Below are 13,343 nucleotides of genomic sequence, written 5' to 3' on the forward strand. Positions count from 1 at the left end.
CTTAAAAGATAGTAATCGTACGACTATTCGTACAATTTACAGTTCTTGCACAATAGGGGTTTAATTAAAAACATGAAATTTCATTGTCCAATGTTCTGCAATTACCTTCAACCCGCAATAGTAGCATGTGTGGACCATATAAGAACCGTTTAATAACCATATATGGTAGCAATATGTCATAACTCGTAGAGCGATTAAAACTGAGACTGCTGTATAAGCTTTTTATAGGTGTATAAAAAAACGAAATGTGCATAATGGATTCTTGTATACCATATAAGGATCATACATGGAAATCTTGGCAACCAGAGGAAGATCACATGCAAAATTTTTGTATGGCCAATATATCTATATATGGTTATCGGATATGACTCCCAAGAATGGTGAACTCGTGTCAAAATTTCAAGAAAATTGTTTTGAGAAAGATTTTTTGTAAATGCCTTTGTAATTTTAAGAATCGCTAAATTATGTATGAATTCTGACATCTTTTTAAAATTATTTGCAGGGCAGATAGAGGTTAAGGGAAGATTGAAGTCTCAAACAGGATATGACTAATAAGCTTTTAAATTTTCAGAACAGTTAAACCGATATCGCTATATAAGTTTCTAGACTTTCTAATACATGAAGCAAATCGTTACATATTTAATCGCAGTGTACCTTATTATGAAGAAAATATTTCTAATATGTAATCATTTTAATTAGGTCTAGAGGGCACAAAATTTGTTTACTGATAATTTTGCGACTAATAAGATATCATTTATGATCTGAAAATGTTTGCAAAGATTCTTTAAATAGTTACTATGAATCATGTGCGATTGTTTGGTTGTTAAGATTTTTTTATGGTGTTCTTCCCTTCCTATGCTAAGCTAAATTTCGAAGATAAAATTCTAGAAGACATGAAATTCAATACGCAACACAAGCACCGAAGAGATGTTTCAATCGGCAAGCCCCTCTGCCGACCTATTTGGCGACAGTTGTATCTATTGGTATTTTTGACCAATAATGTTATCACGTGTATCGCTATAGAGACTTATGTGAACAAAGTTTTCTGCTAATTAGGTCTCTTATTTCCCTCTATTTTCATATATTAATAAACAGGCGATAATACGTTAGCGAACAATATTCTTTCATATTCCATGATGGAAGCTATTTCAAGTAATATTCTGATTCAAACCCTGTTTTACCGTTTACATTCATCACTTACCTGACCAAAGTGGGAAGAATAAAAACAAACCATTCACGCGTGGAAAAATAAAATATCCAGACGATTAATTAAACTATTGATCTGTTGTATTGATAACCATAGTTATGTTAATCAAGCTAATAGTCAATTTCAAATTTTCGTTCAAAAGACAATTTTTTAAATTTTATGCTTAATTTATTTCGATCCCGTTGGAAGTGGCGTATAAAACAAGTATACATTAAATAGACCTCAGCAGTTAGGTATAGGTTTTACGATTATGAACTTCAAATTTAACAGGAGTAAATTTCAGTTACTCAGTTACCGCCCAGGCTGAAGTGGATATGTCCAGACAGGCCCAGACGGAAAGTGCCTATGTCCAGACCGTCCCAGACTCAAAGTGCCTATGTCCAGACCGTCCCAGAAGGAAAGTGGATATGTCCAGACTATCGTGCGTTCAAAACTTTTCGTGCGTTCTTCGTGCGTTCGAAGGCAAATATGTCCAGTCCATCCCAGACCGAAACAGTATATGTCCAGACTTTCGTGCGCTCCAAATCAAATTCGTACGTCCTTGTCCAGACCATCGTGCGTTCATGTCCAGACTTTCGTGCGTTCACCAGACCGAATAAAAAATACACCCTGTGGTGCAGTGCTAATCCTTGAAGATGAAGACAGAGAGGGTTCCAAAATTCCACAAATCCAGATATTTAGGGTTTATCAAAAAATTGATTTTAAATCACTTTTTCTATACGATTGAGCGAAAAATCGACCCCTCCAATCTAGGTTTTCGAAATCTTGTGGTAATCTACTTTCAAATTATACTTGCATTTTCTTAGGTTTTTTTAAACCTTGTGATAATATACTTCGAAGTATACTTGCATTTCACGATAGCAAAAAAAGGGCAATGTCTCCTATTAGTATAAAGATGTTCATGTACCTCAAGTAAAAAAGACTTTAAATATCTGGATTTGTGGAGTCTTGGAACCCTCTCTGTCTTCAGCTTCAAGGATCTGCACTGCACCCCAGCAGGTAATTTTTTTCCGTCTGGTGAACGCACGAAAGTCTGGACATGAACGCACGATGGTCTGGACATGACAGCACGATGGTCTGGACATGACCGCACGAAAAATTTTTGTGCCTTCTGGTCCAGACTTTTGTGCGTTCATGTCCAGACCATCGTGCGGTCACCAGAACATCGTGCGTTCATGTCCAGACCATCGTGCGTTCATGTCCAGACCATCGTGCGTTCATCCGTGTTTCCAGACCGTGTAATTTTGAACGTACGACACCCCCTTCGTGCGTTCATTTCGGTCTGGACATATCTGGTTTCGGTCTGGGACTTCAGCTTGGGCGACATTATACAATTTTTTCACGAGTTCATTCTTTTCCGTCAAGCAAATTGTTCCGTGCGCTTAACGTCCCAGACCGACCATAACCCGCAATTAACGCATTCTCTGAGATTAACGAATAACTTTTTAAGTTCCCTAATTTCATATGATTGTATCTTAAAAAGTGTGATTGAAAAAGTTACCACCCGTGGCCTCAAGCTACCTGACATTTTATCAAATGCATTGGGTTTTTTGCACCGACACCGCGCGCATCCAAAAGTGGATTTTAAAAGCCATTGCCTTTTAGAAATCAAGAGGCGAGTAAAAATTTGCACTGACTGGCATGCGAAATAAATTTTGAAATCTGAATAAATTGTAGAGCGCTTTTTAAATGACAATTATAAGGACACCGATTTTCTCCAAAGTGACTTAAATTCAACTGAATATAAGATGCTGCGTAGAAGTCTTGCCAAATCGCAATCTCTATTTGTAGAATTTTTTTGTTTGTGTCATTGGGCTCATGTACTGATTTTCAAATACAAAATTAGGTTTGGTCAAATAAATGTTAATTCAATATTTGCAATTGGTTTTTATCTTAAGATAAAAAAAATGGAAAAAAAACTTTTTTTTAATGAAAAGTGGTGTCCTTAATTTCAACTTATGTGAAACTTCAAATATAATTTTATCCGGATTGGTAAACAAAATCAGTTTTATAATAACAATACAACAAATAAATAGTTTTAGAGCGTATTTACCCTAACCAATATTTTTACTGCATTCGTGTAATTTTTCCCTATCAGCGAAAAGGAAACTCGAGTTTTTATTTTATGGCAATTTTTTTACGGGCTCCTTTTATGGTAAAAATTTCTCAGAGGCCACTGCTTGGTTGTATCATCAATGGAAAATCTGTCCGATATGGGTGTTAAAGCAATAATCGACTGGTAACTACAGGCCATTTTGATAAGCAAAATCCGACATCACTAAATGTTCCAATTCCTACATAGCACTATCCGTTGTGTCAATATTATATACAGGCTTATATACAAATCCGACGCATACTAAATAATCTAATTACAATGGATAAAGTTATTTAAAACGTATTTTCCTTACCCATTGAGTTCTGCCGCATTTGTGGAATTATAGTCATATAAGGGAAATAAGAGTGTTGCTTGGCTTATTATCGAAAAAAATCCGAGGGACAGAGGGGTTAAAGCAGTTGAGAGGTAATTCAAAATTCAGTTTGATAAGTAAAATTCGACATCACTAAATGTTCCAATTCGCAGATAGAATGGTCTTTCGTGTCAATATTATTTACAAGTTTATATACAAGTTTAACTCATCCTAAACAACAACAGACTTGGAGACAAATGCCAACAAAATTGCAATCAGCATCAATCCAACTGTGTTGTTGATTTTGAGGCTACCAGATTTGAAGTCAGACGCTACGTAAGCTTTGATGAAAATGCCCCCGTCTGAGTTTTGGAGTAATTCAAACCTCAATGTACCAGTGAAGGCCGCCGCCATTGCTGCTAAGTCATCGTTTGTCGTATTGACGAAAGGAAAGCTGATATCTGAAAGAAAAATCATTTTATCCCGGGTCAAAGAAAAATTGGAAAAATATGTAAGATAAACGGAGAAAAGTTTTTTTTCACCGCAAATTTCGTGCATAATTTTGCGGTGAAACTCGGTGAATGCGGTGAAATTATGTAATTTAACCCCTAGAGTAAGCGGTGAACTTACAAAAAATCACGAGATTTCACCGCTAAAATATGTAATTTCACCGCTATAATAAACGTGGTGACTTGTGGTGAATATTCGGATAACTCTCAATTATTGCCGATAGAACCAAAAACGTCACTTTTGATTTATGGACACAATTGTTTGTTGTATGCATTTATAGTTTTTTGACATACTGCGTCAAACCCCCGTTACTTGTTTGGACTAAGAAAACACCCAACACCCAACGTCAGTGGAATTTTTTTAATAATTGCAAAACATTTTTTATTGGCTGTAACTGTCGAATGATATTTTGTATTTTTATACTGCATACTAGATAACATAAGAATATTATTTTAAAGAGAAGTCACTAATTTCATACAATTTTAAAAAAAAAATGAAAAAGTGACCCATAAATGATGGAGATTATTTCTTTTGCTCCTATGGTTTTCGACTGTTCCCGTTATTTATTTATACAGAAAAGAACCATAGAAATGAGTTGCAGTCAACAATGTGTGTTCGCTATTTTAAATCTACCGGAAGTAAAAATTAGACACCAAATTTTAACTTATAGTCTCTGCCAACTACAGCTGGAGAAATTTTGAACACCGAGAAGGGTACTAATTTTCCTCATGCATCATACATGATTTCCTGGTAATCATACAAGGATCATACATGATTTCCTGGAATTCATACAAGGATCATATATGATTTCCTGGAATTCATACAAGGATCATATATGGTTTCCCTGATTTCATACAACTTTCATCAATCATTTATCGTGGTTTTTGAGTGCTCCTGAACATTTCTTCTGTTTTTTTTCTTAAAAGTCACACTAGGATTTTGTATGATTTCCTTGATTTCATGCAAGGATCATATATGATTTCTTAGGTTCCATACAAGGATCCTACTAGGAAATACGTTATGATTTGTATGACATCATATTTGATCCTTGTAGGATTACCGGGAAAGGTCACCCCGGGTTATTAAAAAGTAACAAGTGCTGTTTTATTGTAGGGTTGCATGTTTTGAGTTCAGTTCTCTCTTCAAGTCAAGTTCTGACATAGCTGACTTTCTTTTGAAAAAAATAATGCCTACGTTTTATTGCTAAACCCAAAAAATTTTAGTGGTCATTATATACACACACAAGATGGGATACAACTGGTCACACATATGCACACAGTCGAAAAAAACACACGCCCAATAAAATTCACAAACACATGCATACACACACAGACAAGCAAACTCAAACTCATAAATACACAAATGTTGACAGACACGTACACTCACTTGCGCATGATCCAATACACGAAGTAAACACATTATCATTAGAAGTAAAAATTCAAAAAAAATCCTATTTTTCCTCCTAAGTAAGCAGAAGTTTTCAATTTGTGTTTGATCGATTGGTTCAACTTTTCCAGGGATTTTAATTGATATGGCGTTCTTTTTTACAAGCTAATTTATTTTCGAATTCTCTTCACAGAATTACATGCGTAGTCGTGGAACTTTTTTTTCACCGCATTCACTGTAAATCTTACCTTTTCTCATTTTTTTGTCAGAAATAGCGGTAAACTTTTTAAAAATATTTTGGAAAGAACGAAATGGATATGACGAAGAATTCAACGCACCACATCGCCAAATTGCTAGTCTTTCAAAAATTCACCATAAAATGCAGTAAACGAGCGTCTTTTAGGATTTTTCAGCTATCACATTTGTACCCGGCTTAAACGATTGAGCTTCCTGGTTCCTTTTTATGAGGGAGCTTAAGTTAGTAGTTACTATAGCAATTGAAAATTATTCTATAAATTTTAAATCGTGTATATTCGGAAGTTAAGAATTTTTGGTGTCAAGAATTTGGTTTTGTCCAAAAGCCATAAAATATTTGCAGTTATAATTATTTGTACACTCAATGAGTCTAACAAAAGAAAAACAAACGGACCTTTACCATCATAGCTTCCCATGCACGAAAGCATAGCTCTAACATTATAAAATAAATAAAGTAATTAGCTGGGAAAGAGGGGCCTCTCTGCGTTACATAATTGCCTAGCTGGTAGACGGCTATAATGGTAAGGAGACGAATCAATTATTAAAAGGCAAAATTAAGAAATACAAGTCTATCAAACTGCAAATGAGATCTAGCAAAGAGGCTCGGTAACGTGCGTTGGCACATAGAGTTCCGACCCCGCTCGTCTGCTTTTTTGGCATACCAAATGAGGAACAGATAGAAAACCCCCCAAAACTCAAATAATTTTCAAAAAAAAATGTGCATGAACAAAGAGATCGCCTCCAACGCAAAAAACTCTGAGGAGTAAAAAAGATCCCATTAGATGGATGAGATCCGCCTTTAAAAAGAAAGCAGGTCAAGACAAACAACAAAAATCAAACAGCAATAACAACAAACATCAATTACATCCAAAACTTTACGTCAATTTTTTTTAAAAAAAGAACAAAGTATATTCAAAAGGCCAAAATAACGTCAGCTAAACTTTAAACTAAACAAAATAAATTTTACGTCAATAGAACAGATATGAGACGGCCCCATAATAAGGCTCGATAACAAGTAGAGAAAAAAGAACCAAAAGAAGAGCAAGGTAACAAAATTAGCTTATATTTTTAAAAACAAATAGTTTCAAGTAATGAAAACAATTATAGAGCAATCGAAAACATCCAACGTGTTTATGATCACAGAGGGTCCTATGGAATGGGATTAAGACCTATCTTTTTTTAACTTTTTTATGAGTTTACAAAAAGAACACTAACAGAGACAACAAACAAAATTTCAGTTAAAACTTTCGAGAAAAAGCTGTCGAAGCCGTAAAGCCACATTTTGCCCCCGCAAAATGTTCAGTCTAGCCTCCCTCAAACATTAATATTGTGGTTTGCGGCCTCTCAAAAATAGAATAGGTAACAGTTAAACAAAAAAGAGAGAAAAAAGGGCAAAATTAAGGAAAAGTTTTGTGCTTTTCAAAAACAATTATTTTCAAAGTCATGAAAACCAATAGTAACAAAATGACTTAAATAAATAGGATCTTTTATTAGACCAAAGGAAGCGCTTGATACCTGTAATTAATCAGAATTTATCTTACGTCTACAAAAAGAACGTCAATTATGACAAAAATCAAAAACAAATTTGCTGTGTCGAAGCCATTTGAAACAGAAGAAATTCCATAAAAACAATAGCAGTCGTACCCTTGCAGCTTCCCTCGACGACAATAATTACATTTGTGACTTTTATTTATCAAGACTGGGTAACAAATAGACATAAAGAGAAAAATACAAAGCTAAAATTTTTTATTCTTGAAAACAAATGTTTTCGAAGACATAAAAGCAATCAATTTTCTACCAAAATTATAATATATGGTCATTTATTCCTCCATAAAAAGCCAATGAGACCTGTCATAATCCAAAAAATTTCATACGACTAAAAAGTCAACTAAAAATGACAGTTGAAAATAAATGTAAAAATTCATTTGAATTCTTTGAGAAAGGGGTGTCGAAGCCGTTAAAACCACAATCTATGCCCTTAAAGAATTTTATATGCTCAATTGTGCCTTATGTTGAACGCCAACTTTGTACTATAAGTACTCTCAATTATGTGATAATGTGAGAAAACGTGAAAGATGGGGCAACGCCTAAAAATAAAAAAATGTGAAATCTAGTAGTATCAAAGCATGAAAACAATAACTTTTAATTTTAAATCAGGAGTAAATTTTAAATCAGTAGAAATAAAGGAAGAAAAAGTATTTTTTCTTAGCTGACACTAAATTACAAGTTGACCAAATTAAGAGAAAAATAATGGCAAAGTTCAATCAGCCCTTGTTTATTTAAAAGTCAAATATTTTTAAAAGTTAAAAAGAACCATATTCTTCCTAGTAAAAAAACTAAATACATTAATTGGGAACTGTTTAGGAAGCCAATTGACTCATCAACAGTGAGCGTTGATTTGAATTGTTCTGTTCTTTAGTTGACATAAAAAAGATCGCATTTTTTTTTCAAAAAAAAAGAATTAATGATTACAATTGTATTTTTTCGGGATTGTAACAGTCCAAGATTTGACCAAAGCCAGCCTTGCTATAAATGTTTGTCCAATAGGAAAACTCTATTGTTTCAATTGTTATGCGTCTTGTGGTACCCCGTGGTATCCATTAACCAACTATCTCATTATTAGTGCAGTAAATTCATACTCAGTGAAATGCAGTACATTTGTAGCCTTCTGTTCCATGCACTTCTCAAACGTGCCACAATTGATTACCACAGTGACAGGTAGTTGTAACCTTGAGCTCAACTACCACGTTGGCAGCGAATTGCCTAATCGCAGTTTGCCTTAACGTTAGTAATTAACAGTTGTCACTGAACATCTTTTGAATCACCTTATTCATCATACTAGGCCTATTGAATAGCGCAACGCTTTCCGAGTATAACATGGCGCAGTCAGACAAAATAGGACGCAAGGCGCTAGGACTTGAACCTTTCTGGGACAAACCTAGCAGTAATCCACAAATATGATAGGAGAAATGGAGGAGCCAACTCAAAATCGCCCTCGTCGCTAAGACAAACATCGAACTAGATGAACTGCTCCAAGAGAGACCGACGACAGTCATTTACAACCCCCCCCCCCGAACCAGTAGAGGAACACCGTACAGAATCCAACAGAAACAACGGAAAGAGAACGAATGACGAGGTACCACCAGGCAATAGCCAAATGGAAAAAAGAATGTAATCAAATCGATCGAATAGGGGTCTTATGCGGCGATAAGCCATGGGACATGGCAGATAGGAAAGCCAAATCTCTGATCTACCTCAGCCTTGGAATCGAAGGACGAAAGATGCACGCAAGAAAGTTCCCCCACACAAACGTGGAAACAAAATCAACAATGGAACTATGGGACGAATTAGAGCAAACGTTCATCCGCCCAAGAAACGTAAAGTTCGATAGATACCTTCTGCTGACACACAAAAAACACCGAGGGGAAACAATGGAACAATTCCATTCTGCACTCAGATCGCTAGTAGAACACTGCCAACTTGCCGATTTAGAAAATGAACTTCTAAGGGACACATTTTCCGCAAACATGATAGATCAAGAGATACAAAAAGAACTGTCAAAAACAACCCTCACTCCAGAAAAGGCCCTCGAACTAGCAGTGAGCATCGAATCAACCGTCGGAAGCCAATTAGTCATATAGGCAAGGCAACCATTATATGCTTCGGCAACCCCATTCATTGGACGAGAGGAAACAGTCATGGAAATCTCCAGCTCACTCTTCCGGGGATCTAGTAGACCAACATCAACACCGCTAGGTATAGGTAGAGGATACGGCAGACCCCACAACACCATCGAAACTACATATCCAGTATGGTCACAGCAAATTCTGGGTAATGGTCGACTCAGGAGGCTCCACTATCATAGTCACGGAACAAATGGCGAAAGATAAGAGGCCAGAGATAGCAACACGTGGTGGAGCAGAACAACGAATCCAGTGAAATTGAAGAGCTACACAGACCCCCCTATAAAGAACCTGGGGCACTCTACTGCGACATCGAGTGCAACGGCTGGAAGGCAGGACGCGCGGACATCATAGTGGTCCCGAACAAACATCGAGCGATTGTGGGAAGGGACCTGTTCAAACCCCTAGGAATACAACTAAAACAACACGACTCCCCAAAGTCCACAGGTAAGAACGTCAATTCAATAGACATTCCTCAAACCCCCACAATCAAGGAAGAAGTAGCAATTAAACACAATAACCTAACAACCAGAATAGGACGATCTATACATCATAGGGTAAAATCACAATTTAAGTCAAACTAGACCCCTGTCCATCAAAAAGGAAGACGCGTTCCACTACACCTCGAAACACAAGTAGAAGAAGAACTGAAAAATTTACAAAACAATGGAAATATAACCAAACTAGAAAAATGCAGCGACGAATTTTTCATATCACCTATCGTAATCACAGTGAAGAAAGACAAATCAATAAATTTAGCAATGGACTCGAAAAAAATCAACAAGGCAATTCACAGAAACAAATATCAGATGCACAACATCGACTGCCTAATGGAAAATATCGCACAAACCATCACTCAATTGTCTGACGAAGGAGAAGTCCTATTCTCAACAACAGACCTAAGCTACGCATACAGCCAAATACCACTAGATGAGGACATAGCAAAACAATGCAATTTCAACATCATAGGCGGTCAGGCCACAGGAACATATCGATTCAATAACGGATTTTACGGACTAAGAGATATGCCGACAGAATTCCAAAAATCCATAGACAAAACTGTATACAACCTAACAAACACATTCATTTTGCTGGATTATCGTTACCGGAGGTGGTCTACAAAATCATTAAAAAAATTATTCAAGTGCCTAGACAGACTAAATGAGAAAAACCTGGCAAAAAACCTTAATAAAAGCCACTTCGCAAAAAAACAAGATAAAGTGGCTAGGCTATGAAATAGACCAAATAGGTAATAAACCAATCGTCTATAAGACACAGGCAATACTTAATCTGAAGCCACCCACATCCCATAAATAACTCAAACCATTACTAGGAAGCGTCCACCACCTAACGAAATTTATACCAAATCTAGCACCCCTATGTCGCAAATTCAAAAACTTACTACAAAAAGATACGAAATACGTATGGACAAACCACCACCAAACAAATTTCGAAAACATAAAGAAATGCATACGCAATCTGACAGAAAACACACATTACGACACAAAAAGGAAGACGAGAGTGAAAACAGACGCATCAAGATCGGGCCTAGGGGCAGTCCAAGAACAAGAAACTTGCAACGGATGGGAGACAATATCCTAGGCCTCAAGATTTTTAAATAAAGCAGAAGAAAAATACAGCATAAACGAATTAGAATTACTAGGAATAGTATGGGCGTTAGAAAATTTTGAACACTATTTATTAGGTCATCATTTCACAGTAAAAACCAATCATAGCGCTCTTCTATCAATCCTTAAAGAACGATCAAATAAAATCCACCAAAGCCGCCTAACCAGGTGGTACGATAGATTAATCCCATTCAATTTTACTATAAAATACATAGCCGGAACGAAGATGGGACTAGCAGGCTACATGTCCCGACATCCATCCGAACCTGCAAAACCCCCAAACACATTAGACGAGAATTTTATAATAGCTCAAATAGACCTCATAAAAGAAACACTACAAATCATACGCAAAAGAGGCGGACCAAAGAAACTGAACAATAACAAAACACAGCATAATACAAAAACCACGCACAACGATTCCAATGACATTAAAACAAATACAATGGAATCGTCCAACGATGCCAACAATTGTTTAATTTGCCAAACCAAACGACAGAGAGGCAGGCCCTGAAAAACTAACGTGAAATCGTCGAACGATTCCACACTGATAAAAGACAATACCGACAAACGCGGTACGATTACAAACAATTCACTAAAGAATACAAAATACAACCTACGCGGCAGTCACAAGACATTCCAAGCACAATTAAACACAACGAATAATGACGTCACTAACAATACGCAAGACACACAGCAAACAAAAACCCAAGCGCATTTGCCAATTAACACAGCTATACTTCAACAGCCTAATCCAAACAAACAACACAATTTAACAAATCAAATGGAGCACACAATCAGCAACCCAAATAGCGCCACCGCTAAATCACCAGTGAGGAAAACATCCTTCTCAATGAGAAACTATCTAAGCCCTACCCCAAAATCATCGCCCCCTACATCAGACGACCAACTCTCAAAACAACTGGAGAGCGCGTTCAACCAACCACTAATTGCAGCAATGATCAATAGAGATACGGTACTACGAGAGATCAGAGACTGCATAATCAATGAGGACCAAGCCCGATGCAAACGCCTGAGCAAGCAGGTATATGCAAAATGGGGACGTCTAAGCGTCAACAACGGCCGTATACTGGTGGACAACAAATTAGCAATACTCAACATCCTGATGGAATCTGTCATGGACGTACTTCATGCAACACATCCAGGAGCGTGGGACATGACCGAACTAGGACAAAGATTATGGTGGCCATTCATCAATCGAGATTTAATCAATAAATCCAAAACGTGTCGACCCTGTACCGACTTCGGTAAGAATCTAAAAAGTATAATACGAAAGTCCGATTGGACACCCCTTCCGCCATGCTCTGAACCAAACGAAGAAATTCAATAAGACTTCGGCGGACCAATATTTGATGGACAAGGGAGGGAAGTTGACTTCATAGCTTGCATTGACCGTTTCTCGAAATTCCCAACTCTGAAATTAGTTTCAAACGCAAATGGCCCAAATATAGAAAAGTTTTTAAACAAATATATAACCCAACACGAGGTACCTAGAACCATTAGGCTAGATCAAGCCAGATGCTTAAAAGGTAATAAAATACAACAAGTATGTAAACGATACAACATTGAATTAATTTATGCCCCAGCTAACGATCATCGCCCCATAGAACTAGTAGAACGTCTAATACAAACCGTAAAACAACGATTGAGCTGCATAAAACTCGACCCCAATCAGAAATCGTTCAATATTAACAAAACCTTGCAAAACATATCATTTGAACTACGCACCTCCAGAAAGAAAAATTCTAAACTTTTCCCTTTCGAAGCCCACTATGGAAGAAAAGCGAACACCGCATTCACAAATATAACATCTAAACCAAATATCAAAAACTTAAATTGGTCAAACACATTAAAATACCATTTAGATGACAACATCATAGGAGAAGAGGCAGTTATCAGTCAGGACAAATGGTATGACGAGGATAGTGATGCCGAAGTAGAAGCATCGAAACAACGGAAGCTACAGGAGGCCAAAGATGACGAAAATGAAGTACCCCGCATCATCAAACTCCCAGCCGCCAACTTCGAAGAACCATTAGCCAGAAACAGCCCTCGCATTCAACTAGCCCGTAAAACTCTTGCCACCTCGCGAAACAAGAAGCAACTGCAAGGACTCTATGAGGCCATTCCGGAGGGGGCAGCACTCATCAAAACAACTGACAGCACAGTAACTATTAAAGTACCAGGCCAGCAGGGCACCGTCCTCAACAAATCTGATGTCGCAAAATTCGGTACGCCAGAGCAACGC

At 37.0% G+C, this 13,343-nt stretch overlaps 1 protein-coding gene across 1 annotated transcript in view; it reads right to left on the reverse strand.

The window, feature by feature from the left end:
* Nucleotides 1-3,758: 3,758 nt before the first annotated feature.
* LOC142344246 (uncharacterized) overlaps nt 3,759-13,343 on the reverse strand; it is a 36,510-nt gene continuing 26,925 nt past the window's right edge. The window contains exon 6 of the mRNA XM_075395808.1: nt 3,759-4,076. Within this exon, the coding sequence (XP_075251923.1) occupies nt 3,847-4,076 (230 nt within the window). The 3' untranslated portion in view covers nt 3,759-3,846. The remainder of the gene's footprint in view (nt 4,077-13,343) is intronic.

This window comes from Convolutriloba macropyga, chromosome 8, assembly GCF_964194025.1.
Source record: "Convolutriloba macropyga chromosome 8, txConMacr16.3, whole genome shotgun sequence".
Lineage (NCBI taxonomy): Eukaryota > Metazoa > Xenacoelomorpha > Acoela > Convolutidae > Convolutriloba > Convolutriloba macropyga.